Source organism: Salmo trutta, chromosome 30, assembly GCF_901001165.1.
Source record: "Salmo trutta chromosome 30, fSalTru1.1, whole genome shotgun sequence".
Classification (NCBI taxonomy): domain Eukaryota; kingdom Metazoa; phylum Chordata; class Actinopteri; order Salmoniformes; family Salmonidae; genus Salmo; species Salmo trutta.
This window is the reverse complement of record NC_042986.1, coordinates 14,373,639-14,399,963: the sequence shown is the minus strand read 5'-3', so window position 1 is coordinate 14,399,963 and position 26,325 is coordinate 14,373,639. Positions and strand designations below refer to the sequence as shown.

General features: G+C 44.6%; 1 protein-coding gene across 2 annotated transcripts; it reads right to left on the bottom strand.

The window, feature by feature from the left end:
* Positions 1-356: 356 nt before the first annotated feature.
* Positions 357-26,100, bottom strand: LOC115168044 (protein SOGA1). 2 transcript variants are annotated; one of them, XM_029722901.1, is made up of 10 exons: positions 25,093-26,100; positions 23,712-23,936; positions 22,138-22,176; positions 8,679-8,837; positions 6,500-6,565; positions 5,222-6,400; positions 4,951-5,091; positions 4,284-4,370; positions 1,132-2,403; positions 357-907 (listed from the first exon to the last, which is right to left on the bottom strand). In XM_029722901.1, exons 1-10 carry the CDS (start codon positions 25,843-25,845, stop codon positions 737-739), a joined length of 4,092 nt encoding a protein of 1,363 aa, XP_029578761.1. In that variant the 5' UTR covers positions 25,846-26,100; the 3' UTR covers positions 357-736. The 2 variants fall into 2 exon arrangements, with proteins under 2 accessions (XP_029578761.1, XP_029578762.1); XM_029722902.1 differs by lacking the exon at positions 22,138-22,176.
* Positions 26,101-26,325: the final 225 nt, after the last annotated feature.

The window sequence follows — 26,325 nt, the reverse complement described above, 5'->3', positions numbered from 1 at the left end:
TGAAATCAGGAGGGGGGAAAGTCAGAGTGGGAGGTAGAGAGTGGGGGATGTAGAGTAAGGCTTTTCTGACTGCACAGTGACAGGACATCTGATCTCAACTGCTTAGTGTGGTCTCACCTTAATTTGTCTGCATGTTACACATAATGAACAGCTGGCCATATACCCTATCCTATTCTATTCTAAGACCCACGTGTCTGTGGCCGAGGTAGGTCTCAAGGTGAACTGTCAATTTTGCTCTTATATGTCATGAATTTGTGACACTGGTCAGATGAGCTCAACTAACCCAGAGGGTTAACAGACAGCCACAGGACAGTACAGTACGTACACTACAAGCATGGACAACATGGATTACAGTACAGCATTGCATAGTATAGTTTATTCATTCTGACATTATTCATACAAAATATTATTTAGTTCTATAAGCTAATACAAAATCAATGAGTACTGACAACTTTAACTGCTTTGGCGGATCCAAAAAAGGTTGTTGCATATTGTAAAAGGATGAAGTGCCATGGGCTGAACTGAAAGGAAAAAACGAATTCTAGAACAAATAATAGGCAGGTATGTAACTGAAATAACTGTAACCCTTATCATAATGGGTTCTAAAGTACTTCCATTCTGTCCCTTCATCCTGCCTGCTGAAGGCAGAATTCCAGAACACAGGCCTTGGATTCACCATGTCCCTCGTAATCTTTATCAGCTGTCCAGTGGTGTCAATGTGTTACTGCCTCCACCCTCATTCACAGCTGGAGTTGGGCTCTCCTGACCCACCACCGTTTACAGCAGAGGAGTATCTATGTCGCTGTAGCTTGGTCGGGGTCAAGGCGTTTCGTTGGGTGGAGGAGCGAGATGATCGGGCGAAGCAGAAGGACAAGGACTTGGAACTGCTACAGTCATAGTTCCTATCCTGAGAGAGGGAAAGACGGAGGGAGAGAATGAAAGAAAGACTGTTATAGCATGTTAATTTATTGTGTATATTTTATTATTTATGCCTATTCCTTTCTCAAAACCAAGCAAGCAAACTAGTATGTCATGTGGAATAACATACATTAGCCACTAAATTGAATATGAGTGAAGTACAGTATGTATTCAGTGTGTGGATCCTGTGTTGGGCAGGCCTACTGTACTTACCTCAAGTGTCACGTTACTCTCCAGGCTCGGTTCTTTTCTGACAGCCTGGTTCTGACTGTGGGCCTGACTGGCCCGGCATGCTTCCTCTCTCTGCTTCATGAACCTCTGGTTCACAATCCTGGTGACACTGTCGTTCCTGTGTACTGGTGCAGCAGGGGGACGAGAGGGCACTCGCTCTAGGGTTTTATGAGTTGGACTGCATTTCCCCTTCTGGGCCCCGCCTGATGCTGGGGCTGGCTTGTCTGCCCGACCACTCATTTTGCGTAGGAACTCAGTGACTAGGCCGTACCGGTTGGCCCCAGCAGGTTTGCTGGTGGGTTTAGTGTTTCCACCACTGCTCAACTCACTGTTTATTGTACTATGGTGGATAAGCCCTGGACCGGCTCTGGGATTGGTGGGGCGGGCCCACGTCGACCCAGCTGGACCACGATGGGACAAGCCCCATAAAACACGCTCGCTGCCAGTGGTGGCAGAGGAGGCGGTGGAGGAGTTGGGGGTTGTGGTGTTGGATATGGTGGTGGTGAAACCAGTTGTGGAAGAAGGGAAAGAGGAGGAGGGGGAGATGGAAGATGCAGAGGCGGAGTGTCTGCGATACAGTTTTGGGGAGGTGGAGCCAGACTTGGGCCTTTCTGTCCTACCTGGGAGCCTCTCCAGGGAAGTAGAAATCTGTTGAGCACGGGCAGAAAGCCGTGAAGGGGAGGCTCTCACTGCACCTATACTGTAGGGCCCATCCGTCTGTAGACCCACACTCACCATCTGTGGGTGCATCTGGGTCTGAGTCCCTGAGGTGGCCACATCCACCGTCCACCCCCCACTCATGATCACCCTCCCCTTCCTCCTCTCTGGCGAACTGGAGTGAACTGCCTGTCGTAAGCTAGCTGTCATCTCCTTCATGTCGTCGCTCAAGTTAGCGGAGAGCCTCAGACATAGGGGAGTGAGAGAGCTTTGGGACGTACTAAGCCTGGTGGAGACTACACTGGTAGTACCATTTCTATCAGTGTTGGTGCTGTGCCTCAGATGAACCAGATGGACTCTCCTTGCAGACAGGGGACTGTAGTAGATGCGGAGGACGGTCTTCTCTGGGGCAGTGTGGCTCCTGTCCAGGGACAACTGGTCCAAGTGCAGATTGCGGAAGCTAGGGGGCATGATGGGATGGTCCCAGGTCTTAAACGGGTCCCCTCTGTCCAACTGAGCTGCCTCATGGCTGAGATAGCACCAGTTCTTCTTATTGGACCCAAATGTAGAACTTTCTGGTCTGATCATATTTCCTGTCTGTGAAGAAATAAGAGTCTCTGCAGATTATGGTGGAAAGAACAGAGAAACACATGGAAAACAGCCATGTAAAAAAATGTCTGCTCTTCTCCTAATTCACAGACTCAATGGGCCTTGTCTTGTATTTCTGTCTTTCTCCTGGCAACAGTCAAAATATTTGGAATTGTTTTTATTAGATTTAAATTGCTATTGTGTTTGCCACAAAAATAATATTCTATACATTAAAATGTAATCATGGAGACCAGAAACCTGTTTTAAGTTATCATTCAACATGTGGTGGGAGAATCCACTTCCCTGTTTAGCGGTTTGCATATTTATAGACGTACATAGGATAAACAGAATGTGAGGGATTTACGCTCGAAATGTAGGCTACTATTGTTTTTGGACAACTATCCTCAGACCACAAGCTCAGGAAGTAGAGTGAGTCACGAGTTCAAGGCACTTTCTTTTCTACCCACACTTCATTCCAAGTTTCTCTCCCACAGTCTGCTTCTTATCACCTTCTTTCTCCCTTTTACCCTCTTTCTGCCTTTTACCCTCTTTCTCCCTTTTATCCTCTTTCTCCCTTTTACCCTCTTTCTGCCTTTTACCCTCTTTCTGCCCTTTTACCCTCTTTCTCCCTTTTACCCTCTTTCTGCCTTTTACCCTCTTTCTCCCTTTTATCCTCTTTCTCCCTTTTACCCTCTTTCTGCCTTTTACCCTCTTTCTGCCTTTTACCCTCTTTCTGCCTTTTACCCTCTTTCTGCCTTTTACCCTCTTTCTCCCTTTTACCCTCTTTTTCCCTTTTACCCTCTTTCTGCCTTTTACCCTCTTTCTGCCTTTTACCCTCTTTCTGCCTTTTACCCTCTTTTTCCCTTTTACCCTCTTTCTGCCTTTTACCCTCTTTCTGCCTTTTACCCTCTTTCTGCCTTTTACCCTCTTTCTGCCTTTTACCCTCTTTCTGCCTTTTACCCTCTTCTGCCTTTTACCCTCTTTCTGCCTTTTACCCTCTTCTGCCTTTTACCCTCTTTCTGCCTTTTACCCTCTTTCTGCCTTTTACCCTCTTTCTGCCTTTACCCTCTTTCTGCCTTTTACCCTCTTTCTGCCTTTTACCCTCTTTCTGCCTTTTACCCTCTTTCTGCCTTTTACCCTCTTTCTCCCTTTTACCCTCTTTTTCCCTTTTACCCTCTTTCTCCCTTTTACCCTCTTTCTGCCTTTACCCTCTTTCTGCCTTTTACCCTCTTTCTGCCTTTTACCCTCTTTCTGCCCTTTTACCCTCTTTCTGGCCTTTTTACCCTCTGATCCCTTTCTGCCTTTTACCCTCTTTCTGCCTTTTACCCTCTTTCTGCCTTTTACCCTCTTTCTGCCTTTTACCCTCTTTCTGCCTTTTACCCTCTTTCTCCCTTTACCCTCTTTCTGCCTTTTACCCTCTTTCTGCCTTTTACCCTCTTTCTGCCTTTTACCCTCTTTCTGCCTTTTACCCTCTTTCTCCCTTTTACCCTCTTTCTGCCTTTTACCCTCTTTCTGCCTTTTACCCTCTTTCTGCCTTTTACCCTCTTTCTGCCTTTCTCTCTCCTTTTCCCTTCCTTGCTCTCACTTTCTTGCTCACACATTTCCCCCGTCTGTCTCTGTCTGAGTCTTGTAATGTAGTCAATGCACATGCCGGTCCAGCAGTGCTGCTTTTGGCAGTAACCCCCACAAGAGCTTAGCCTAAATACTATGGCACAATTGATCTTATGATGGCTGTACTGATTGCAGGCAGGCCAGGGGGAAGCCCTGCCAGATAGAAGCCATCAGCTGGACTTACTGCTCAACCACATCCCATCACATGCTACCAAACACAACACAGGACAGATGAACATGGGCGGCTGGAGGAAACAGAAAATAAAATACTTCCTTACCTCAGTCATCTCACTCTGTGTGACCATAGGGTGACTTGGCTGGCTTGGATAACCCTGTGTCCTAGTCTTCCCAGTGCTGCACTCCATCTGAGTTATTACAAGAAATGGGAAGGTATTACAGTCTTTGATTACTCAGAATCAGGGTATCTGTCTGATCCACTCCTTGCGTAAGAACATAACAGTGGTGTATCCCTCATTCTACGGAACAATGTACTTAAAGGGCAATTCCACCACTTTTCAACCTCATATTCAATATCTCCAGCACAATACCAGTGTCTACATATGTGAAAACGGCGGGTTTCTATGTTTTGTAGTAAAACATATAAAGTTACAAAGTGTTCATCAAAAACAAAAATAGATTCGCAGTGACGTGGGGAGAAAGAAAATTCCCTTCCTCTGGCTAAAAACTGTTTTTTACTTTTAATCATACACTGTGATGTCATTTGATGACATTTTTTCTTGTTGGTGATAATCGTTTCAATCACAGATCATAGAAATGTGCCGTTTTCACATATGTAGACACTGGTATGGTGCTGGAGATGAAGAATATGAGGTTGAAAAGTGGTGGAATTGCCCTTTAAGTACTATATCACAGTCATATCAACTTATGTAATTGGACAGTCACTTCATAGGCTGAGCCCACAGCGTGACAGTAGCATTAGCTTACCTTGGAGATTAAGCCGTTCCAGTCTGATGCCCATGTGGCCTTGGAATCCTGTCCTGCTATGCTGTCCTCTGAGTCCTGCAGCTCTGTACCCAAATACTGCAACAGCCCGTGTAGCATAGACATGGTCGTGGGATCTCTGCTCTGCAAAAACCAACAGTAAAATCTACTTTTAATCTTGGCTTTCATGATTACTTGCAGAAAGAAATTGATTTATGAACATTTCAGTTACAGTATGTTGCAATTCATGTTCCCCTACATTCCCCTCTCATACCTCCTTGCCCTCCAGGCCAGATCCCTTCCTCAGACAGTGCTGATGGAGGACCCAGAGCATCTTTAAGGTCAGCTGCATCATGGGGTCCATGCAGCTGTCGAGGTGATCTGACTGTGTTGCCCGTTTCACTTTCTCCTTCAGCACTACTGTGCACAGGCCTTCGCCAGTTCCCTGCTTGGCTAAGACCTCTGTGTTGTTCTTTGTGTCCTGATCAGCCAGGGAGGGGATGGCGATGGGATCCCCTTCAATCCTCAACTGTCCTCCTGGTGTCACCAGGCTCTCCACCCTCACAATTAAGGCCAACAGCATGGCCTTCAGAAGCTCCAGAGCCTCATACAGGTGGCCTTGCATGAGTGGGTCCAGAGCCAGAGGCTGGGCTTTACTCTCAGGGTAAGACTTTGCACGGGGGAGGTGGGGAGATAAGGCAGGGGAGCTGTGGCCATTTTGGGTTGGTGAGGCAAGAAGCTGGATAGCTGAAGTCACAAGGCAGGCATGATCTCGCAAGGCAAGGAGGGCCTCATGATCTTTCGCATTCAAGGCATTGGCAACACTGCCTCTGCATGTATCACTCTGCTGGTTGTCCAGGGGCTCCCGTTCCCCACCTACAGGCCCCTCTCGAGGGATCTGTTTGAGGGGACCCAGCCTCTCCATCTGGGATTGGTCTCTATGCTGTATTTCAATCACCTCCTCCTGAGAACACTTAATCCCACATCTCCTCTGTCTCTCCCTCGCCGCCGCCTCAAAGTGGATGTACTCCATTGTCAAACCCCTTTCACCTTCCTCTGCATCCCTAACATGGGCTGGTGGTAAATCCCCATGTTCCCTGACACCTTCCTGCAGTGACTCCTCCTCTCCTCCTACTCTTCCACTATCCCTCATGTCGCTCATCTCCGCCCGGAGGCCACGGTTCTCCACCTCCAGCTCTACGATACGGCGGCTCAAGAGCGTTGCTTCCTCCTCCACCAGCCGCAGGTGAACCTTGACCTCTGCCTCCCTGGTGTGCGGGGACTCCTCAGAGGAGTGGGCAGCAGCGTCTATATCTCCGTAGGCTGAGCGGTACTTTGCCAGTTCCTCACGCATGCCCTCACTCTCCGACACCATCTTGGCCAGCTTCTTGCACATGAGAGCTGATTCCTCCTTTGCGAAGTGGAGCTGGCACTTTAGATCAGTACTGTCATCCTGAGGAATCAAATCACACAGACATAAAGAATCCTAACTTGTGATATGCAGTCGTAAGCTATTTAAGATGTTAATAACATGATAATAACAAACTTTTACCTGAGACGACAGCTTCTTCTCAGTCTTGTTGGTTGGTGATCTGACATTTTTTCTCTTCAAAGAACTCTGTGGAGTAGAACAAATGTCAAAGAATGTTGAAGATTCAACAGTACTATTCACAGCATCGTTACCACCCCATGAAAACATGACGGAGGAGGAGAAGATATATTTGTCAAATGTCATCCAACAATGAACCCCTCTTTCTTTCAGCTCTCCTCTCCCGTCTCCTTCCTATCTGTCACTCCTGTCTGTCTTTGACCTTCATATAGACATTCTTACAGGAAATCAGTGTTTTCTCACAGCATCTGCAGTGTCCAAGAGACACAAACCAAGAGAGTCTAAGTATATATGTACACAAATTAGCTCCATTACAAACTCACTATTTTTCTCTCTCTTAGAAAGTTCCATTAGAGTGCAGCACTTCATGTATGAGTTGGTATGTTTACAGAGTTGAGTATGAAATGAATGTAGGCTGGTGTCACCGTGTCAGTCGCTGTCTGCAGCTTTGTCTGGTGGCAGGCAGGGGTCAAAGAGGTTAAAAGAACTAAAAATAATAATCTTACTGAGGCGTTGCAGTGGGAGTTACGAATAAATAACCACATTAATCCAACCCTATCTGTTGGTCTGTAAATGAACGAACCCAGAGGCAGTGAATAGCGAAAAAACTATAATCGCCAGTAGTACTGTATGATTCTGTATTTTATATATACATATTATGTGAGTAATACTACCCTTCTGGATTCAGTTCCATAAGCAAGGCAGCAAACCACACAGAAAACTTGCAGTAACAGCAGTTCTTCCATGTTGACTAGCTTCCCTTGTACTTGTCTGCCCAGATTAGGTAATCTAAGTGGATTTCCTAGTCAGGATCAGAGGGAGTAGCAGCTGAGCTGATGCCAAAGCACTGAATCCTGGATTAAACTAAAGCACGTGTAGATGGACTGCACTGCACTATAATAAAAGACATGGGCTCCTCCATGGCCACCAGTTGATGACATTCAGTGATAGTATGCCAACATGCCAGTACCTAAACCACTGTCATTTTGATGCTGTAATACATCCTCCTGACCCAGATTTACCCATGCTTAAAATAACCAGAGGAGAGGGGAGTCTTGAGAGCGCTATTGCTCTATTTTGGTCCATCTTTCTCTCTCGCTCTAGTCCCTGGTGCAACCTGGTCTCAGAGAATTTTGTATTATTCTGTACATAAATCCAGGATACTCCGTTTAGTATGATATGTTACATTTTGTATGGTATGTATTCATTTGTGAATGTCCATCACCCATTTCATATGATATGTTACAAATTACAATTCGTATTATGTTACCAATTCTAGCTAGGTGCCTAACTTTAGCTAGCTTGCTAATGTTAGCTAGGCTTAAGGTTAGGGTTAAATTTATGAGTTAGGTTAAAGGGTAATGGGAAGGGTTAGCTAAAGGGGTTAAGGTTAGGTTGAGGGTTAGCTAAAAGGGTTAAGGTTAGGAGAAGGATTAGCTAACATGATAAATAGTTGCAAAGTAGTAAAAAGTTACGAATTAGTTAAAATGATAGTTGTCCGTGATGAGATTCAAACTCGCAACCCTTGGGTTGCTAGACGTTCGCGTTCGCATTATATGCCCACCCATCCATCCAACCACCCACCCTACTTTCGTTTTTGCCTTAAGTAACCATATGTCTTGTGTAATCATACCAAACTTAACATATCATACTAAATGGAGTGTCTCGGATTTACGTACAGAATAATATGAAATGCCCTGAGACCAGGTTGCCTAGTGAGAAGAATGTCAGCTGTGCCCTCCATGTTCAGCCTCCTACATGCCACACACCTCTACCACACCCACCGCCCAGCAGTCAGCTGCTAGCAATGTCCTCATTCTTCATCCCAGCAAAGCCCTAGGATCCAGTCAGGGTCATGTGTCACCTCACTTCAGAGTGACAGCAGGATGGTGGGGGAGTACCAAACTGGGTGGGATGGGGCAGCTGTAGTGTATATACTAGTATATGAAGAAATAGGACTCTGGACCAGAGCACTGTGGGTTAATGGTGGGGTTATGTTTAAAAGGATACCACTGAGGGCAGTGGGTTAAACTAATACAGTGGGTGGTAGGTAGTAGTAGTAGTAGTAGTAGTAGTAGTAGTAGTAGTAGTAGTTGATGGTGGTGTATAAAAGTAGTAGTACCTCTCTGGCTTTCTCCATCTCGGCCTGCAGAACTTGCTTCGCCACCTCCAGCTCCTGCTGCATCTCTCGCAGTGCCTCATTCTCCCACTCTAGCCGGGAGTTCTTCTTCTGCACTGACTCCAACTCATTGTGTAGGCGGAGGGATACACTCTTTGCTACCTGTAAACAGAAAAACCTGATAAAGCAATGACTGGCAATAATTGTCCTCACTATAACTGCCTTCATTAGCGGTCGTTATTGTCGTAGCAGTGCATTCATTTCGTTGATTTTTTTTATTGGAAAACAAAAGGTCCTTTCTCAGATATCAGCCTTCAGAACAACAACACTGTTATTAATGTCGTCATTGATGTAATAAGGTGAATGAAACATCCCTGGAGGGGCAACCTGTGATCACACAGAAATGCCTAAAAGGCCCTCCCTTTTGCAAATCTGACAATAACTCTATCCTCCTGATTCCTGCTTACAAGCAAAAACTCAAACAGGATGTACCAGTGATGCGTTCAATACAGAAGTGGTCTGATGAAGCAGATGCTAAACTACAGGACTGTTTTGCTAGCACAGGCTGGAATATGGATTCAGCCGATAACATTGAGGAGTTTACCACATCAGTCACCGGCTTCAGTAATAAGTGCATCGACGATGTCATCCCCACGGTGACCGTGCGTACATCCCAATCAGAAGCCATGGATTACAGGCAACATCTGCACTAAGTTAAAGTCTAGAGCTGCTGCTTTCAAGGAGTGGGACACTAATCCGGACACTTATAAGAAATCTCCCTACGACCTCCGACGAGCCATCAAACAGGCAAAGATTAAATACAGGACTAATATAGAATCCTATTATGCTGGCTCTGACGCTCGTCGGATGTGGCAGGGCTTGCAAACTATAACAGAGGGAAACCCGTCTGCGAGCTGCCGAGCAATGTCGAGCCTACCAGAGGATCTAAATGCCTTCTATGCTTGCTTCAAGGTAAGCAACACTGAACCATGCATGAGCGCACCAGCTGTTCTGGGTGACTGTGATTTCCCACTCCGTAGCTGATGTGAGTAAAACCTTTTAAACAGGTTAACATTCATAAGGCCGTGACGCCAGACAGATTACCAGGGTGCGTAATCAGAGCATGCGCTGAAAGTGTCTTCCCTGACATTTTCAACCTCTCCATGACCCAGTCTGTAATACCTACATGTTTCAAGCAGACCACCATAGTCCCTTGAAAGTCATGTGCAATGGCTCACATCAACACCATCATCCCAGACACCCTGGACTCCAATTCGCACACTGGCCCAACAGATCCACAGATGACACAATCTCTATTGCACTCCACACTGCCCTCTCCCACCTGGAAAGGAAGGACACCTACACTACATGACCAAAAGTCTCATCGAACATCTCATTCCAAAATCATGGGCATTAATATGGAGTTGGTCCCCCCTTTGCTGCTATAACAGAATCCACTCTTCTGGGAAGGCTTTCCACTAGATGTTGGAACATTCCTGCTGGGACTTGCTTTCATTCTGCAAAGAACATTAGTGAGGTTGAGCACTGATGTTAGGCGATTAGGCTTGGTTCACAGTCTGCTTTCCAATTCATCCCAAAGGTGTTCGATGGGGTTGAGGTCAGGGCTTTGTGCAGGACGTGCAAGTTTTTCCACACCAATCTCAACAAATAATTTCTGTATGGACCTCGCTTTGTGCACGGGGGCATTGTCATGCTGAAACAGGAAAGGACCTTCCCCAAACTGTTGCCACAAAGTTGGAAGCATAGAATTGTATAGAATGTCATTGTATGCTGTAGCATTAAGATTTCTCTTCACTGGAACTAAAGGGCCTAGCCCAATAAACAGCCCCAGACCATTATTTCTCCTCCACCAAACTTTACAGTTGCACTATGCATTGGGGCAGGTAGTGGGTTCCTGGCATTGGGCCAAACCCAGATTCCTCAGTCGGACTGTCAGATGGTGAAGCGTGATTCATCAGTCCAGAGAACGCATTTCCACTGTTCCAGGGTCCAATGACGGCGAGCTTCACACCACTCCAGCTGACGCTTGGCATTGCGCATGGTGATCTTAGGCTTGTGTGCAGCTGCTCAGCCATGGAAAGCCATTTCATGAAGCTCCCAACGATAAGTTATTGTGCTCACATTGCTTCCAGAGGCAGTTTAGAACTTGATAGTGAGTTTTGCAACCAAGGACAGACAATTTTTATGCGCTATGAGATTCAGCACTTGCGGTCTCATTCTGTAAGCATGTGTGGCCTACCACTAAGCAGCTGAGCCGTTGTTGCTCCTATTTGTTTCCACTTCACAATTACAGCACTTACAGTTGACCGGAGCAGCTCTAGCAGGGCAGAAATTTGACGAACTGACTTGTTGGAAAGGTAGCATCCTATGACAGTGCCACGTTGAATGTCACTGAGCTCTTCAGTAAGGCCATTCTACTGCCAATGTTTGTCTATGGAGATTGCATGGCTGTGTGCTCAATTGTATACAGCTGTCAGCAACAGGTGTGGCTGAAATAGCCGAATCCACTAATTTGAAGGTTGCGTCCACATACATATAAAGTACATTCGGAAAGTATTCAGACCCCTTGACTTTTTCCCCATTTTGTTACGTTATTATTCTAAAATGATTTAATTTGTTTTTCCCTCATCAATCTACAGACAATACCCCATAATGACAAAGCAAAAACAGTTTTTTAGAAACGTAAATATCATATTTACACAAGTATTCAGATCCTTTACTCAGTACTTTGTTGAAGCACCTTTGGCAGTGATTACAGCCTCAAGTCTTCTTGGGTATGACGCTACAAGCTTGGCACACCTGTATTTTTCCCATTATTTCTCCCATTATTCTCTGCAGATCCTCTCAAGCTCTGTCAGCTTGGATGGGGAGTGTCGCTGCACAGCTATTTTCAGGTCTCTCCAGAGATGTTCGATTGGGTTCAAGTCCAGACTCTGGCTGGGCCACTCAAGGACATTCAGAGACTTGTCCCGAAGCCACTCCTGCATTGTCTTGGCTGTGTGCTTAGGGTCGTTGTCCTGTTTGAAGGTGAACCTTCGCCCCAGTCTGAGGTCCTGAGCGCACTGCAGCAGGTTTTCATCAAGGATCTCTCTGTACTTTGCTCCATTCATCTTTCCCTAGTATTTCTGTTTTTTTATTTTATAAATTTGCAAAAATGTCAAAAAACCTGTTTTTGCTTTGTCATTATGCTGTATAGTGTGTAGATTGATGAGGAGTTGTTTTTCACACCGAGAGTGTGCAAAGCTGTCATCAAGGCAAAGTGTGGCTACTTTGAAGAATCTCAATTATAAAACATATTTTGATTTGTTTGACACTTTTTTGGTTACTACATGATTCCATATGTGTGATTTCATTGAGTTGATGTCTTCACTATTATTGTAAAATGTAGAAAATAGTAAAAATAAAGAAAAACCCTGGAATGAGTAGGTGTGTCCAGACTTTTGGCTGGTACTGTATATATACTCCGTACTCTGACATTGCTTGTTCTAATATTTCTATATTTCTTAATTATTTTAGATTTGTGTGTATTGTTAGATATTACTGCACTGTTGGAGCTAGGAACATAAGCATTTCTCTACACCCGTAATAACATCTGCTAATATGTGTATACAACCAATAACATTTTAGTTTATTTTGATTTGACATTATAGTGCATGGAGAATGGTCTTATTTCGATCAGGAAAAAATAAAGTAGATGCTATTTCCACTTGGAACCGATAGGTTCGATAGACCTTATTTATGGTTTCAACGCATGTGAAGGTGGTAGAATTATTAGGGAATTAAGTAAAGGTCAGAATAGGGTGTATCTGTAGACACACCTCAGCTACAACTTCATTTATTCGATCTCCACCCCAAACGAATAGCGGGTGAAAAGCATGATATTCTCATGCTTAAAGGGGAACTTCAGGATTTTGGCAATAAGGCCCTTTATATACACTGCTCAAAAAAATAATGGGAACACTTAAACAACACAATGTAACTCCAAGTCAATCACACTTCTGTGAAATCAAACTGTCCACTTAGGAAGCAACACTGATTGACAATAAATTTCACATGGTGTTGTGCAAATGGAATAGACAACAGGTGGAAATTATAGGCAATTAGCAAGACACCCCAATAAAGGAGTGGTTCTGCAGGTGGTGACCACAGACCACTTCTCAGTTCTTAAGCTTCCTGGCTGATGTTTTGGTCACTTTTGAATGCTCGCGGTGCTTTCACTCTAGTGGTAGCATGAGACGGAGTCTACAACCCACACAAGGAGTGTGTATCTGTAGACACACCTCAGCTACAACTTCATTTATTCGATCTCCACCCCAAACGAATAGCGGGTGAAAAGCATGATATTCTCATGCTTAAAGGGTAGTGCAGCTCATCCAGGATGGCACATCAATACGAGCTGTGGCAAGAAGGTTTGCTGTGTCTGTCAGCGTAGTGTCCAGAGCATGGAGGCGCTACCAGGAGACAGGCCAGTACATCAGGAGACGTGGAGGAGGCCGTAGGAGGGCAACAACCCAGCAGCAGGACCGCTACCTCCGCCTTTGTGCAAGGAGGAGCAGGAGGAGCACTGCCAGAGCCCTGCAAAATGACCTCCAGCAGGCCACAAATGTGCATGTGTCTGCTCAAATGGTCAGAAACAGACTCCATGAGGGTGGTATGAGGGCCCGACGTCCACAGGTGGGGGTTGTGCTTACAGCCCAACACCGTGCATGATGTTTGGCATTTGCCAGAGAACACCAAGATTGGCAAATTCGCCACTGGCGCCCTGTGCTCTTCACAGATGAAAGCAGGTTCACACTGAGCACATGTGACAGACGTGACAGAGTCTGGAGACGCCATGGAGAACGTTCTGCTGCCTGCAACATCCTCCAGCATGACCGGTTTGGCGGTGGGTCAGTCATGGTGTAGGGTGGCATTTCTTTGGGGGGCCGCACAGCCCTCCATGTGCTCGCCAGAGGTAGCCTGACTGCCATTAGGTACCGAGATGAGATCCTCAGACCCCTTGTGAGACCATATGCTGGTGCGGTTGGCCCTGGGTTCCTCCTAATGCAAGATAATGCTAGACCTCATGTGGCTGGAGTGTGTCAGCAGTTCCTGCAAGAGGAAGGCATTGATGCTATGGACTGGCCCGCCCGTTCCCCAGACCTGAATCCAATTGAGCACATCATGTCTCGCTCCATCCACCAATGCCACGTTGCACCACAGACTGTCCAGGAGTTGGCGGATGCTTTAGTCCAGGTCTGGGAGGAGATCCCTCAGGAGACCATCCGCCACCTCATCAGGAGCATGCCCAGGCGTTGTAGGGAGGTCATACAGGCACGTGGAGGCCACACACACTACTGAGCCTCATTTTGACTTGTTTTAAGGACATTACATCAAAGTTGGATCAGCCTGTAGTGTGGTTTTCCACTTTAATTTTGAGTGTGACTCCAAATCCAGACCTCCATGGGTTGATAAATTGGATTTCCATTGATTATTTTGGTGTGATTTTGTTGTCAGCACATTCAACTATGTAAAGAAAAAGTATTTAATAAGATTATTTCATTCATTCAGATCTAGGATGTGTTATTTTAGTGTTCCCTTTATTTTTTTGAGCAGTGTACTTCCCCGGAGTCAGATGAACTCCTGGATACCATTTTTATGTCTCTGTGTCCAGTATGAAGGACGTTAGAGGTAGTTTTGTGAGGCAATGCTAACTAGTGTTAGCGCAATGCCTGGAGGTCTTTCAGTCCGTTGCGTTAACGCTAGTTAGCAATTGCTCTAGGGCTACTTAGCAACTTCCTTCAAACTGCACACTGAGACATAAAAATGGTATCCACGAGTTCATCTGACTCTGGGGAAGTGGATAAAAAGGCATTATTGCCAAAATCCTGAAGTATCCCTTTAAGTTCAAGGTCAGAATACTCATATAGAGAAAAGTGCATAAAAAGGGAATTACGTTTCATTTGCACGCACTTAACTCGGATTGGAATTTCCCCCTAAATGATTATATTGTGGGAGATATTCATTCTCCCAAAGAGAAAAAATATTAAACACAGATACTATACTTTTGCTAAAATACCTACTTTTTAAACTTGGTGGGAATACACAGAAAGAGAAAATCCATGTGTTTGAAAAATGTAAGGAGTGAAGAAGGGGGAAGCCAAGGGTATCAAATTCACTGGCATGCTGCTGGTTGGTATTCTATTACTACACACAGCTGTGCAAATAAACTCAGCATTGCAACCTCCATCAGAGGAATCAGCCCACATACCAGTAAACTTTCCACAGTGATCTGCCCAGTTCCCACTCAACCCACAAAGTCTTCAGAGTGATGATGGGTTATTTGGTAACCCAGCATTGGGTAAATATTGGACAGAACACACACTGGGTTATTCTGACCCAGGAAGTTGGGTTGCGTGAGTATCCCTACATATTCATGCATGTAGGGGATATCCTGCTTTCACTGGAACAGGCCCAGATCCACGCCTTTTGCGTGAAGAAAATACGCCGGAAAAGGGGCCTGAAAATCCGAAGGCGAGCGAGTAAACTCCCACTCCCTTCCATTCATTGGAAAATAAAATTGATGACCTACGATTAAGATTATCCTACCAGCAGGACATTAAAAACTGTAACATCTTATGTTTCACCGAGACGTGGCTGAATGAAGATACGGACAATATAGAGCTAGCGGAATTTTTCATGCACCGACAGAACAGAGACCCTACCTCTGGTAAGACATGGGGTGGGGGTGTGTGTCTTTTTGTCAATAACAGCTGGTGAGCGATATCAAATATTAAAGAAGTCTTGAGGTATTGCTCGCCTGAGGTAGAGTACCTTATGATAAGCTGTAGACCACACTATCTACCAGTTGTCATCTGTATTATTCCTAGCCATCTATTTACCACCACAAAATGAAGCTGGCACTAAGACCGCTCTCAACCAACTCTATAAGGCCATAAGCAAAGAAGAAAATGCTCACTCAGAAGCAGCACTCCTAGTGGCCGGGGACTTTAATGCAGGCAAACTTAAATCAGTTTTACCACATTTTTACCAGTATGCAACCAGGGGGAAAAAAATCCTAGACCACCTTTACTCCACACACAGAAATGCATACAAAGCTCTCCCCTGCCCTCCATTTGGCAAATCTGACCATAATTCTATGTTCCTGATTCCTGCTTACGAGCAAAAACTAAAGAAGGAAGTACCAGTGACTCGCTCAATACGGAAGTGGTCAGATGACGCAGATGCTACACTACAGGACTGTTTTGCTAGCACAGACTGGAATATGTTCAGGGATTCATCCAATGGCATTTAGGAATACACGACCTCAGTCATCGGCTTCATCAATAAGTGCATCGATGACGTCGTCCCCACAGTGACTGTACGTACATATCCCAACCAGAAGCCATGGATTACAGGCAACATCTGAATTGAGCTAAAGGCTAGAGCTGCCGCTTTCGAGGAGTGGGAGACTAATCCGGACACTTCTAAGAAATCCAGTTATGCCCTCAGACGAACCATCAAACAAGCAAAGCGTCAATACAGGATTAAGATTGAATCCTACTACACCGGCTCTGACGCTCATCGGATGTGGCAGGGCTTGAAAACTATTACGGACTACAAAGGGAAACCCAGACGTCAGCTGCCCAGTGACGCAAGCCTACCAGACGAGCAAAATGTATTTTATGCTCGCTTCGAGGCAAGCAACACTGAAGCATGCACGAGAGCACCAGCTGTTCTGGATGGCTGTGTGATATTGCTCTCGGTAGCCGATGTGAACAAAACCTTTAAACAGGTCAACATTCCCAAAGCCGCTGGGCCAGACGGATACAAGGACGTGTACTCAAAGCATGCGCAGACCAACTGTCAAGTGTCTTCACTGACATTTTCAACCTCTCCCTGACCGAGTCTGTAATACCTACATGTTTCAAGCAGACCACCATAGTCCCTGTGCCCAAGGAAGTGAAGGTAACCTGCCTAAATGATTACCGCCCCGTGGCACTAACGTCGGTAGCCATGAAATGCTTTGAAAGGCTGGTCATGGCTTACATCAACAGCATCCTCCCAGACACCCTAGACCCACTCCAATTCACATACCGCCCCAACAGACCCACAGATGACGCAATCTCAGTCACACTCCACACTGTCCTTTCTCACCTGGACAAAAGAAACACCTATGTGAGAATGCTGTTCATTGACTACAGCTCAGTGTTCAACACCATAGTGCCCACAAAGCTCATCCCTAAGCTAAGGACTCTGGGACTAAACACCTCCCTCTGCAACTGGATCCAGACTTCCTGACGAGCCGCCCCCAGGTGGTAAGAAGAGTAGGCAACAACACGTCTGCCACGCTGATCCTTAACACTGGGGCCCGTCAGGGGTGCGTGCTCAGTCCCCTCCTGTATTCCCTGTTCACCCACGACTGCGTGGCCAAACACGCCTCCAACACCATCATTAAGTTTGCTGACGACACAACAGTGGTAGACCTGATCACCGACAACGATGAGACGGCCTATAGGGAGGAGGTCAGAGAACTGGCAGTGTAGTGCCAGGACAACAACCTCTCCTTCAATGTGAGCAAGACAAAGGAGCTGATCGTGGACTACAGGAAAAGGCGGGCCGAACAGGCCCCCGTTAACATCGACGGGGCTGTAGTGGAGTGGGTCGAGAGTTTCAAGTTCTTTGGTGTCCACATCACCAACAAACTATCATGGTCCAAACATACCAAGACAGTCGTGAAGAGGGCACGACAAAACCTTTTCCCCTTTCAGGAGACTGAAAACATTTGGCATGGGTCCCCAGATCCTCAAAAGGTTCTACAGCTGCACCATCGAGAGCATCCTGACCGGTTGCATCACCGCCTGGTATGGCAACTGCTCGGCACCTGACCGTAAGGTGCTACAGAGGGTAGTGCGAACGGCCCAGTACATCACTGGGGCCAAGCTTCCTGCCATCCAGGACCTATATAATAGGCGGTATCAGAGGAAAGCCCATAAAATTGTCAGAGACTCCAGACACCCAAGTTATAGACAGTTTTCTCTGTTACCGCACGGCAAGCGGTACCGGAGCTCCAAGTCTAGGACCAAAAGGCTCCTCAACAGCTTCTACCCCCAAGCCATAAGACTGCTGAACAATTCATCAAATCGCCACCGGACAATTTATATTGACCCTCCCTCCCTTTGGTACACTCGCTGTTTGTTTGTTACCTATGCATAGTCACTTCGCCCCCCACCTACATGTACAGATTACCTCAACTAGCCTGTACCCCCGCACACTGACTCGGTACCGGTGCCCTCTTTATATAGCCTCGTTAGTGTTATTCTTATTGTGTTACTTTTATTATAACTTTTTTTGTCTACTTGGTAAATATTGTCTTCTTCTTGAACTGCACGGTTGGTTAAGGGCTTATAAGTAAGCATTTCACGGTAAAGTCTACACTTGTATTCGGCGCATGTGACAAATAAAGTTTGATTTGATGTTGGGTTGTTTGGATTATCCAAACATGGGCTATTTCAAACATTAGTTGGCTTTTTATTCACTTTCATGCTAGGTTGACCCAGCAGCTGCTTAATGTAATCCATAGGTTATTTTCAGAAGGTGTGGCCTATTAGGGGTGTGGCTTTCAGGTAATCCCACCAATGAGAGTAAATGTCATTCCTGTTCATCAGGTTAAGTTTGTATATTACAAATAAACATTTCCTTTAATATTTTTCACATTATATATTTCAATATAAAATTAATAACGTTATTGCACTGAACAAAAATATAAATGCAACATGTAAAGTGTTGGTCCCATGTTTCATGAACTGAAATAAAAGATCCCAGAAATTTTCCATACGCACAAAAAGCTTATTTCTCTCAAATTCTTTGCACAAATTTGTTACATCCCTGTTTGTGAGTATTTCTTCTTTGCCAGGACAATACATCCACCTGAAAGGTGTGGCATATGAAGAACATTATTAAACAGCATGATCATTACACAGGTGCACCTTGTGCTGGGGACGACAATAAGAGGCCACTCTAAAATGCGCAGTTTTGCCACAGATGTCTAAAGTTTTGAGGGGGCGTGCATTTGGCACGTTGACTTCAGGAATGTCCACCAGAGCTGTTACCAGAGAATTGAATGTTCATTTCTGTACCATAAGCACCCTCCAATGTCGTTTTAGAGAATTTGACAGTACGTCCAACCAGCATCACAACCGCAGACCGCATGTATGAAGTCGTGTTGGTGAGCGGTTTGCTGATGTCAACGTTGTGAACAGAGTTCCCCATGGTGGCGGTGGAGGTATGGTATTGGAAAGCATAAGCTACAGACAACGAACACAATTGCATTTTAACGATGGCAATTTGAATGCACAGAGATACCATTTTTTTAAGGTATCTTTGACCAACAGATGCATATTGGTATTCACAATCATGTGAAATCGATAGATTAGGGCCTAATGAATGTATTTCAATTGACTTATTTACTTATATGAACTGTAACTCAGTAAAATCTTTGAAATTGTTGCATGTTGCTTTTATATTTTTGTTCAGTATATTTAAATATTGTAACAAAGTGATAACTATCCCAACATTCGGATTTGCATAAGCTCGTGAGGAACTCATACACTTGTGTAAGCCTTGTTTAAGCTACAAAAAGTGTCAGTGTTCAACCTTAACATACGCACAATGGAAAACAGCATCTAGTGATTTAAGTGTAGACGTTGCTGCAAGCATTTAGATAATATCCCCATAATCTAATATAGACATAAAAGACGGTTTGTGCCCTCTTGACAAGAGTGGTGGTGTTGTTGGTCCATGACAAGTTCTCAATGCCGAGGAATTTAACTTGTGACTCTCTCTACTGCAGTCCTGTTAATGTGGATTGGGGCATGTTCCATCCTCTGCTTTTTGAAGTCAACAATCACTCCTTTGTTTTGCTGACATTGAGGGAGAGGTTGTTGTCATGACACAATGCCAGTTCACTTAGCTCCTCCCTATAGGCTGGCTCGCCTACAACCGTGGTGTCGTCAGCAAAATGGATGATGGAGTTGGTGTCGTGCAAAGCCATGCAGTCATGGGTGAACAGGGAGTACATCAGAGGACTGAGGACACACCCCTGGGGGGCCCCTGTGTTAAGAGTCGGTGTGGAGGTGGTGTTGTTGCCAATCCTGACAGCCTATGGTCTGCCCTTTAGGAAGTCCAGGATCCAGTTGCAGAGGGTGGTGTCGAGACCCAGGGCTCTGAGCTTGGTGTCGAGCTTGGAGGAAACAATGGTGTTGAATGCTGAACTGTAATCAATGAACAGATGTGTTACGGCCGTGTGAATAGCAATGGAAATGGTATCTTCTGTGGATCTGTTGGAGTGTGCCTGGCATGCTGGCCTTTATGTGGGCCATGTCCAGTCTCGAAGCACTTCATCATGACCGAGGTTAGCGTTACAGGACGCTAGTCATTTGGGCATGTCACTTTGTTTTTCTTGGGCACTAGGATGATGGTGGTCTCCTTAAAGCATGTGGGGACTACAGCCTGAGACAGGGACAGGTTGAAGATGTCCGAGAAGACGCCCACCAGCTGGTCAGCACACACTCTGAGGACGCGACCAGGGATGTCATCTGGGCCGGAGGCTTTGTGAGCATTCACTCTTTTGTGCGTTTTCAACTCAATATTAGGAAGGTTTTCTTAATGTTTTGTACACTGTGTTCCTCAATGTTGATGGATGAGTCCTGAGTGGGTGAATCTTTGAACATATTCCAATCAGTATTCTCAAAACAATCCTCCATCATCTCACAGCGCAGCTCCTCCATCTCATCCTGGACATGACACCAATGACATCCTCTCAATCAGCATCTTCAACAGCTCCTCACTTTTCTCTGTGTTAGTGGCTTCCTCTTGTGTTGCTGCTTGTTGGTGTGGAGTAGGAACAGAGAGATATGATCTGATTGGCCGAAGTGGGGATAGGGGATGGCTTTGTATGCGTCACGGATGTTTGTGTATATTCAAGCAGGATACATGTTATTGATATTTTGGGAAAATTTGTTTTAGACAGGCTTGGTTAAAGTCACCCGTGACAATAAAGACTGCTTCCGGGTGAGAGGATTCTTGCTGGCTAATGATCTTGTAAAGTTCACTGAGTGCCGCCTTGGTGTTTGCTTGTGGCAGTATGTACAGAGCTGTGATAAGAACACACATGAATGCCCTCTGCATATAGTGTGGTTGGCATTTTAGCATCAGGAAACTCCAGGTTGGTTGAACAGGAGCTCACAATGTTTTCAACTTCAGTACACCAGTAATTGTTTATGAGGAAACGTAGCCCTCCCCCCCGACTATTACCAGAAGCTGCCGTTTGATCCATTCGGAATATGGAGAAGCCATCTGGTTGATTAGCAGAGTCGAGAGTATTGTCCGTAAGCCACATCTCACTAAAAGCAAAGACACAGGATTCCCTGATGTCCCGCTGCGATTGCAGCCTTACTCGGAGTTCACAATATTTATTTTCCAGCGATTGGACATTAGCCATCAGGATACTAGGTAGAGGAGGCTGTGTAGGCCGTCTTTTAAGCCTAGCTAGGAGTCCCCCTTTCCTTCCTTTTCTTTGTTCCCAGCATTGCCTTGGATCATCTTGGCCAGGAGTAACAGGTAAGCTTGCTGTGCGGGGAACAAAGAAGCCAATGTAGTATTCTAGATCTGGGAGGCTGAGAGATAAGTTTGTAGCTTCCAATTCATGATCCAGACGTGTTCTCAGTCGTAGAAAACTATTGCACGAACATTCTGAGCAAACAAACTAATAATTTATGCAAAAATAGCCTTAAAAAAGGAAAGTCAAGCAGGAACAGTCAAGACACGCGCTCTCCTCAGCGCCCCCATCTCATCACAGGTGCCCAAAAATAACTATCTGAAAGCCACGTCCCTACTAAGACGCCTATAGTCTTCTGATATGTTTTTTTTTTTTTTTTTAACAACCCAACTAAGTGACCCAATGCCTGTAACTCAATAGTTAGGTCATCCAAACAACGCAGTATTTTGTTATGTGCTTGATTTAATGTCTCTGTCACACAAGTTAACAACTTCCACCACAACAAATAAACACAAACAAAAGCGGCCGCACACACAAGGATTCATTAAAATACCTACTCCAAATATTTTGAAGCCCATCTGACAAGATTTGATGGGCCATAACATTGTTAAATACTGTAATTACAGTTTAATGTGCACTTATAAAATGGAGACATAGGATGTGAGCAGTACAGTTGCTCTAAAATGTTTTGGACTCATGAGACAGTAGAGTGGTATTTGGTACAGCCATTCAAAGGGCTTTTCAAGGGGCTTTGTACATTGACAGGAATACTAATGATTCACTCGACCCCACTGATAACATTGTGCAACATAGCAAGAGATGGATTACGGTACAATCCTTATAGGAGAAAGATGCCTGAAAATCAAAAGTTGCTTTGAGTGAGCACTCCACATGCACACATACCTGGTTGAAGTAGGAGTGCTGAGGGTGCTGCAGCACCCCCTGAAAAATCGGGCAAAAAAAAATGAATTAAACTTTTTCACAAAAGTAGTGCACTGTGCCTTTACCAGTCTTGTATTAGCAGTTCGATATAGCCTTCTGTAGCAGCAGCAAAAATTTCAAAAATGTAGCTTGGCCTTGTAAACCTTGTTGTAATCTGATAGCCAGGGGTTCATTTAATTAGGAATTGGGAGGTGGGGAACCCTCCTTTTTGGTGACCAATCGAAACCAAAAGCTGTTTTATTGCTATTAAAATATAGGTTGTGATAACTGTAAACCTAATTGTATTTCCATTTATTCGCCGAGTAGGCTAATGCAATTTTGGTTTCATGTTGGTATGAAAATAAACAACTGAACAACTTACTATTTAGAGCGTTTCCCCAAAATACATGTTTGGCTTCGAAGACAATAACAATTGTAGGCTATAACAAATGTGCATTGTCATGCAGTGACAGAATGAAAATGTAGATAATGCAAATAATGAATGATTAGTTGGGATAACATTTTTTACTTCTTGGTGTAGTACTACCTGCCTCTGGTATAATGCATTTCCACCTCTCACTCTATCAGTCTTGCTTGTCCATCTTCCTCAATTAAAATGAGATATTCTAACAGATCAATCTTGCTGGAAAAATATAATTAAATATTGCTAAGTTATTTAGGTATAGTGTGGATGTAGAGCTGTTTATTTGTATAGAATGAGCACCCAGATTACAACATTTTGGTTGGAAGTGCATGAGACAGTGACACTGCTGTCATAGTAAACTGTATGTTCCGTTACACAAGGGTGACTTCATTTAGCCTATAACAAGGGGTCTGCAACCTTTTTCATATGCGTGACAATTTACAATTGATCCTACAATTTCTAAAGATCTGCGTGCCAGTTATGATTTTCACATAAGCACTGTAGGCTACTCAACTGTGCTCAAAAAATTGATCACATTTTTCTTCATTCCTTGATTGAGTTTGTTTGTCTTTATGCATCCTTGTCGATTGTAGGTCTAAGTAATTCCTTTGATGGATGCCTTTTATTTAAATGCGTGTTTAGGATTTATCTGGCATAGTTTGCATTCGCAGTCATCTTTTTTTTTAGCTCGGGTTACTTTCACATTGATGTCGGTATTTGAAGTCAGCCTTGATAATGTGTATTATGCATCTATTTCATGTTGTAGTGTATGTACTGTTCCACAAGTAGGCTAAATGAGTCAATGTTGCCTATGTATGATGAGGTTGAGTAGTACATTGTACACGCCATTCCACAGACCTTTAAACCGAATATAAACCTAATATTGCGGTGATGATGTCTGTGGGACATTTTTGTTTATTTTTGCGGTTCTGCAAATAGCATTTTAGAGTTTGAAAATTGTGTAGAAACCCAGTAAATGAGCTTCAACTGTTGGGTGTATTTCTACACACCCCACTTTGCCATAACCTAGGTTTAGCTGAACTGAAGCCACTCACACACACACACACACACACACACACACACACACACACACACACACACACACACACACACACACACACAGATGCTTCACCTTAACGTCGTGTTCCAGGGAGCGGACAAGTTCCCCGTCCACTTGGCCAGTCTGGGCCACCCTGAGGCTGCGTCGCTCGGCCTTTCGGAGGCGGTACTGCAGGATGCGACACATCTTATTGGCCTGCTCCAGCTGCAGCCGCAGCTCCTGCAGCTGATACACCTCATCCTCCAGGAAGAGGTCCCGCATCTCCAGCATCTCACAGCGCAGCTCCTCCATCTCATCCTGGACATGACACCAAAGACACAATCTCAATCAGCGTACTCAACAGCAGCATCATCATCAATAGCAGTATCGTCATCGCCATCATCATCAGGCTACTTTATTATGCTACTTTATTAGACCTTATTAGGCTACTTTATTTAGCTTTATTAGGCTGCTTTATTAGGCTACTTTATTAGGCTACTTTATTAGGCTGCTTTATTAGGCTACTTTATTAGGCTACTTTATTAGGCTTTATTAGGCTACTTTATTAGGCTGCTTTATTAGGCTACTTTATTAGGCTGCTTTATTAGGCTTTATTAGGCTACTTTATTAGGCTGCTTTATTAGGCTACTTTATTAGGCTACTTTATTAGGCTACTTTATTAGGCTGCTTTATTAGGCTACTTTATTAGGCTACTTTATTAGGCTTTATTAGGCTACTTTATTAGGCTGCTTTATTAGGCTACTTTATTAGGCTACTTTATTAGGCTTTATTATGCTACTTTATTAGGCTACTTTATTAGGCTGCTTTATTAGGCTACTTTATTAGGCTACTTTATTAGGCTTTATTAGGCTACTTTATTAGGCTACTTTATTAGGCTGCTTTATGCACAACCAAGTGTCAGTTCTAAAGGTGGAACTGTTTGATTCGTTTTTTTCTTAGTCAAGCTCCTAATGTTTGTGTGTGTGTATCAAATCAAATTTCATTTGTTACATGCAGCGAATACGAGTGTAGACGAATGCCCTTTCAGCAGTTTTAAAAAGCAAGATTCCGGGAGTACCAGTACGAGATCAATGTGCAGGGTTATAGGTTTTTTTGTTGCTTTATCCCAACCTTGAACTACCCAGGTTGGGATACACACCCACTGTGGATAATGACTTTTGATGCTCCTTGCGTGAGCATGCTGCTCCTGCAGTCACGTGCAAGTAATTAAGGTTGACACGGCCAATTACATAAAGTATTTAATCCACTCTGCTAAGGAAAGTCTGGCCCTCTTACGAGCTTGCCTGCGTTGTTGTTTCAATAGCCTACTTCAGAATTAAACTCGATTCAAATCAGTCGATATTCAACTTATTTTCTTTATGATAAGGGGGGTCAAGACTTGAGGAAATGTGTTAAATAATAAAAGGCCTCGTTTTTACGGGTAATGACATGACAATTAAATGAATCGTCTTACTTTCAAATACTCATTTTCTGATCTCAAGTCGTCGTTTTCTCTGACCAGATCCTCGTGCGTCTCGTCCACGAGCTCCCCGGTCAGTTCTGAAAAAGACAGGGATGCTACGCTGACATTCAGCGAAGGAAGAAGAGACCCTCCGCATCCAGGATAATGGTTTCCATCCCTACCAGAATGCATGATGGAATTGTCATGTGATATGTCTATCCGTGTGAATGGGTTGCCAACAGTACTCATATCGGATACACTGTTTAAAGCATTCCCACTCAGCCTGTCACTATTTGCGTCTCCGTCTCGAACACTTGATCCAGTCTCGCTGCTTGGAGACAGAGTGTCCGCAGAAAGTTGGTTTTCCTCTGATGCAGTCAGAAATCCCTCCGTGCAGTCAGACATTTCAGAACTGCTGTCCGAGGATGATAGCTTCCCCGAGACGCAATCTGAGTCCTTGCTCAAATCCCCCGAAGCATTTCTGGCATCAGATAGTTTCTTAAGTGTGCTTTGATTCTTTTGGCACTCGGTAACGGATGGCACGCCATTTCCTGTACACATCTCTTTCTCCGATGTAATCTCATTCCCTTTGCCCACGACGCGCCGTATAGTCCCGGTTGACCTGGATGAGCCTTGAGCATCTTTGGTTTGCACACTCGATGGGGCTCGATTCTTCTTCATGCTGAAAACCTTTTGCGCCTTGGGCTGTCTTTGTCCTCGGTGCGCCTGTTTTTGCACGGGACTGTCACCATCCCTGCTGTTCATTTCTTGTCCGTTTTTATTGAAAGGAGTGCATAAAACGAAGAATTTCCCTAAATTAATCTATAAAGTCTATCATGTTTTGTTGAGTCCAACAAAATAAACATAATGGGTTATAACAGAATTGCCACAACTATTTTCTGTGGAAGCCAAAATCCAGACTTTACGCACAGAGCGCGCATGAACAGAATACGCTGTGGATCTCTCCTTCTTTCGGTCAGTCGATCAAGTGGGCTGTCACACTGCTTGATTTAAACCGGGCCAGATATTTAAGCACACCCCGCCCATATTTTACTCGTGCACTGTGGCAAATTATGGGGTGCGTCAATGGCATTGCCATTGGAATCCCAATTTTAATTTATTCTGTTGCTGTGATGGGCTACATTTTGCCATGGAAACAGTTTATTATTTCTGGACAGATGTATGGGAAAATGAAAAAGCCCATTCAACGTGTGTAGTAGGCCTACTCAATTCAGAGGCCTTATT

Excerpts from the sequence above, each read along its gene's own strand:
- LOC115168044 (XM_029722901.1), bottom strand. The coding sequence starts at position 25,845 with ATGAACAGCAGGGATGGTGACAGTCCCGTGCAAAAACAGGCGCACCGA. Across the intron at positions 6,401-6,499 it reads AGAAGAAGCTGTCGTCTCAG|GATGACAGTACTGATCTAAA; the intron begins GTAAAAGTTTGT and ends TTGATTCCTCAG. Across the intron at positions 5,092-5,221 it reads CTGGCCTGGAGGGCAAGGAG|AGCAGAGATCCCACGACCAT; the intron begins GTATGAGAGGGG and ends TGGTTTTTGCAG.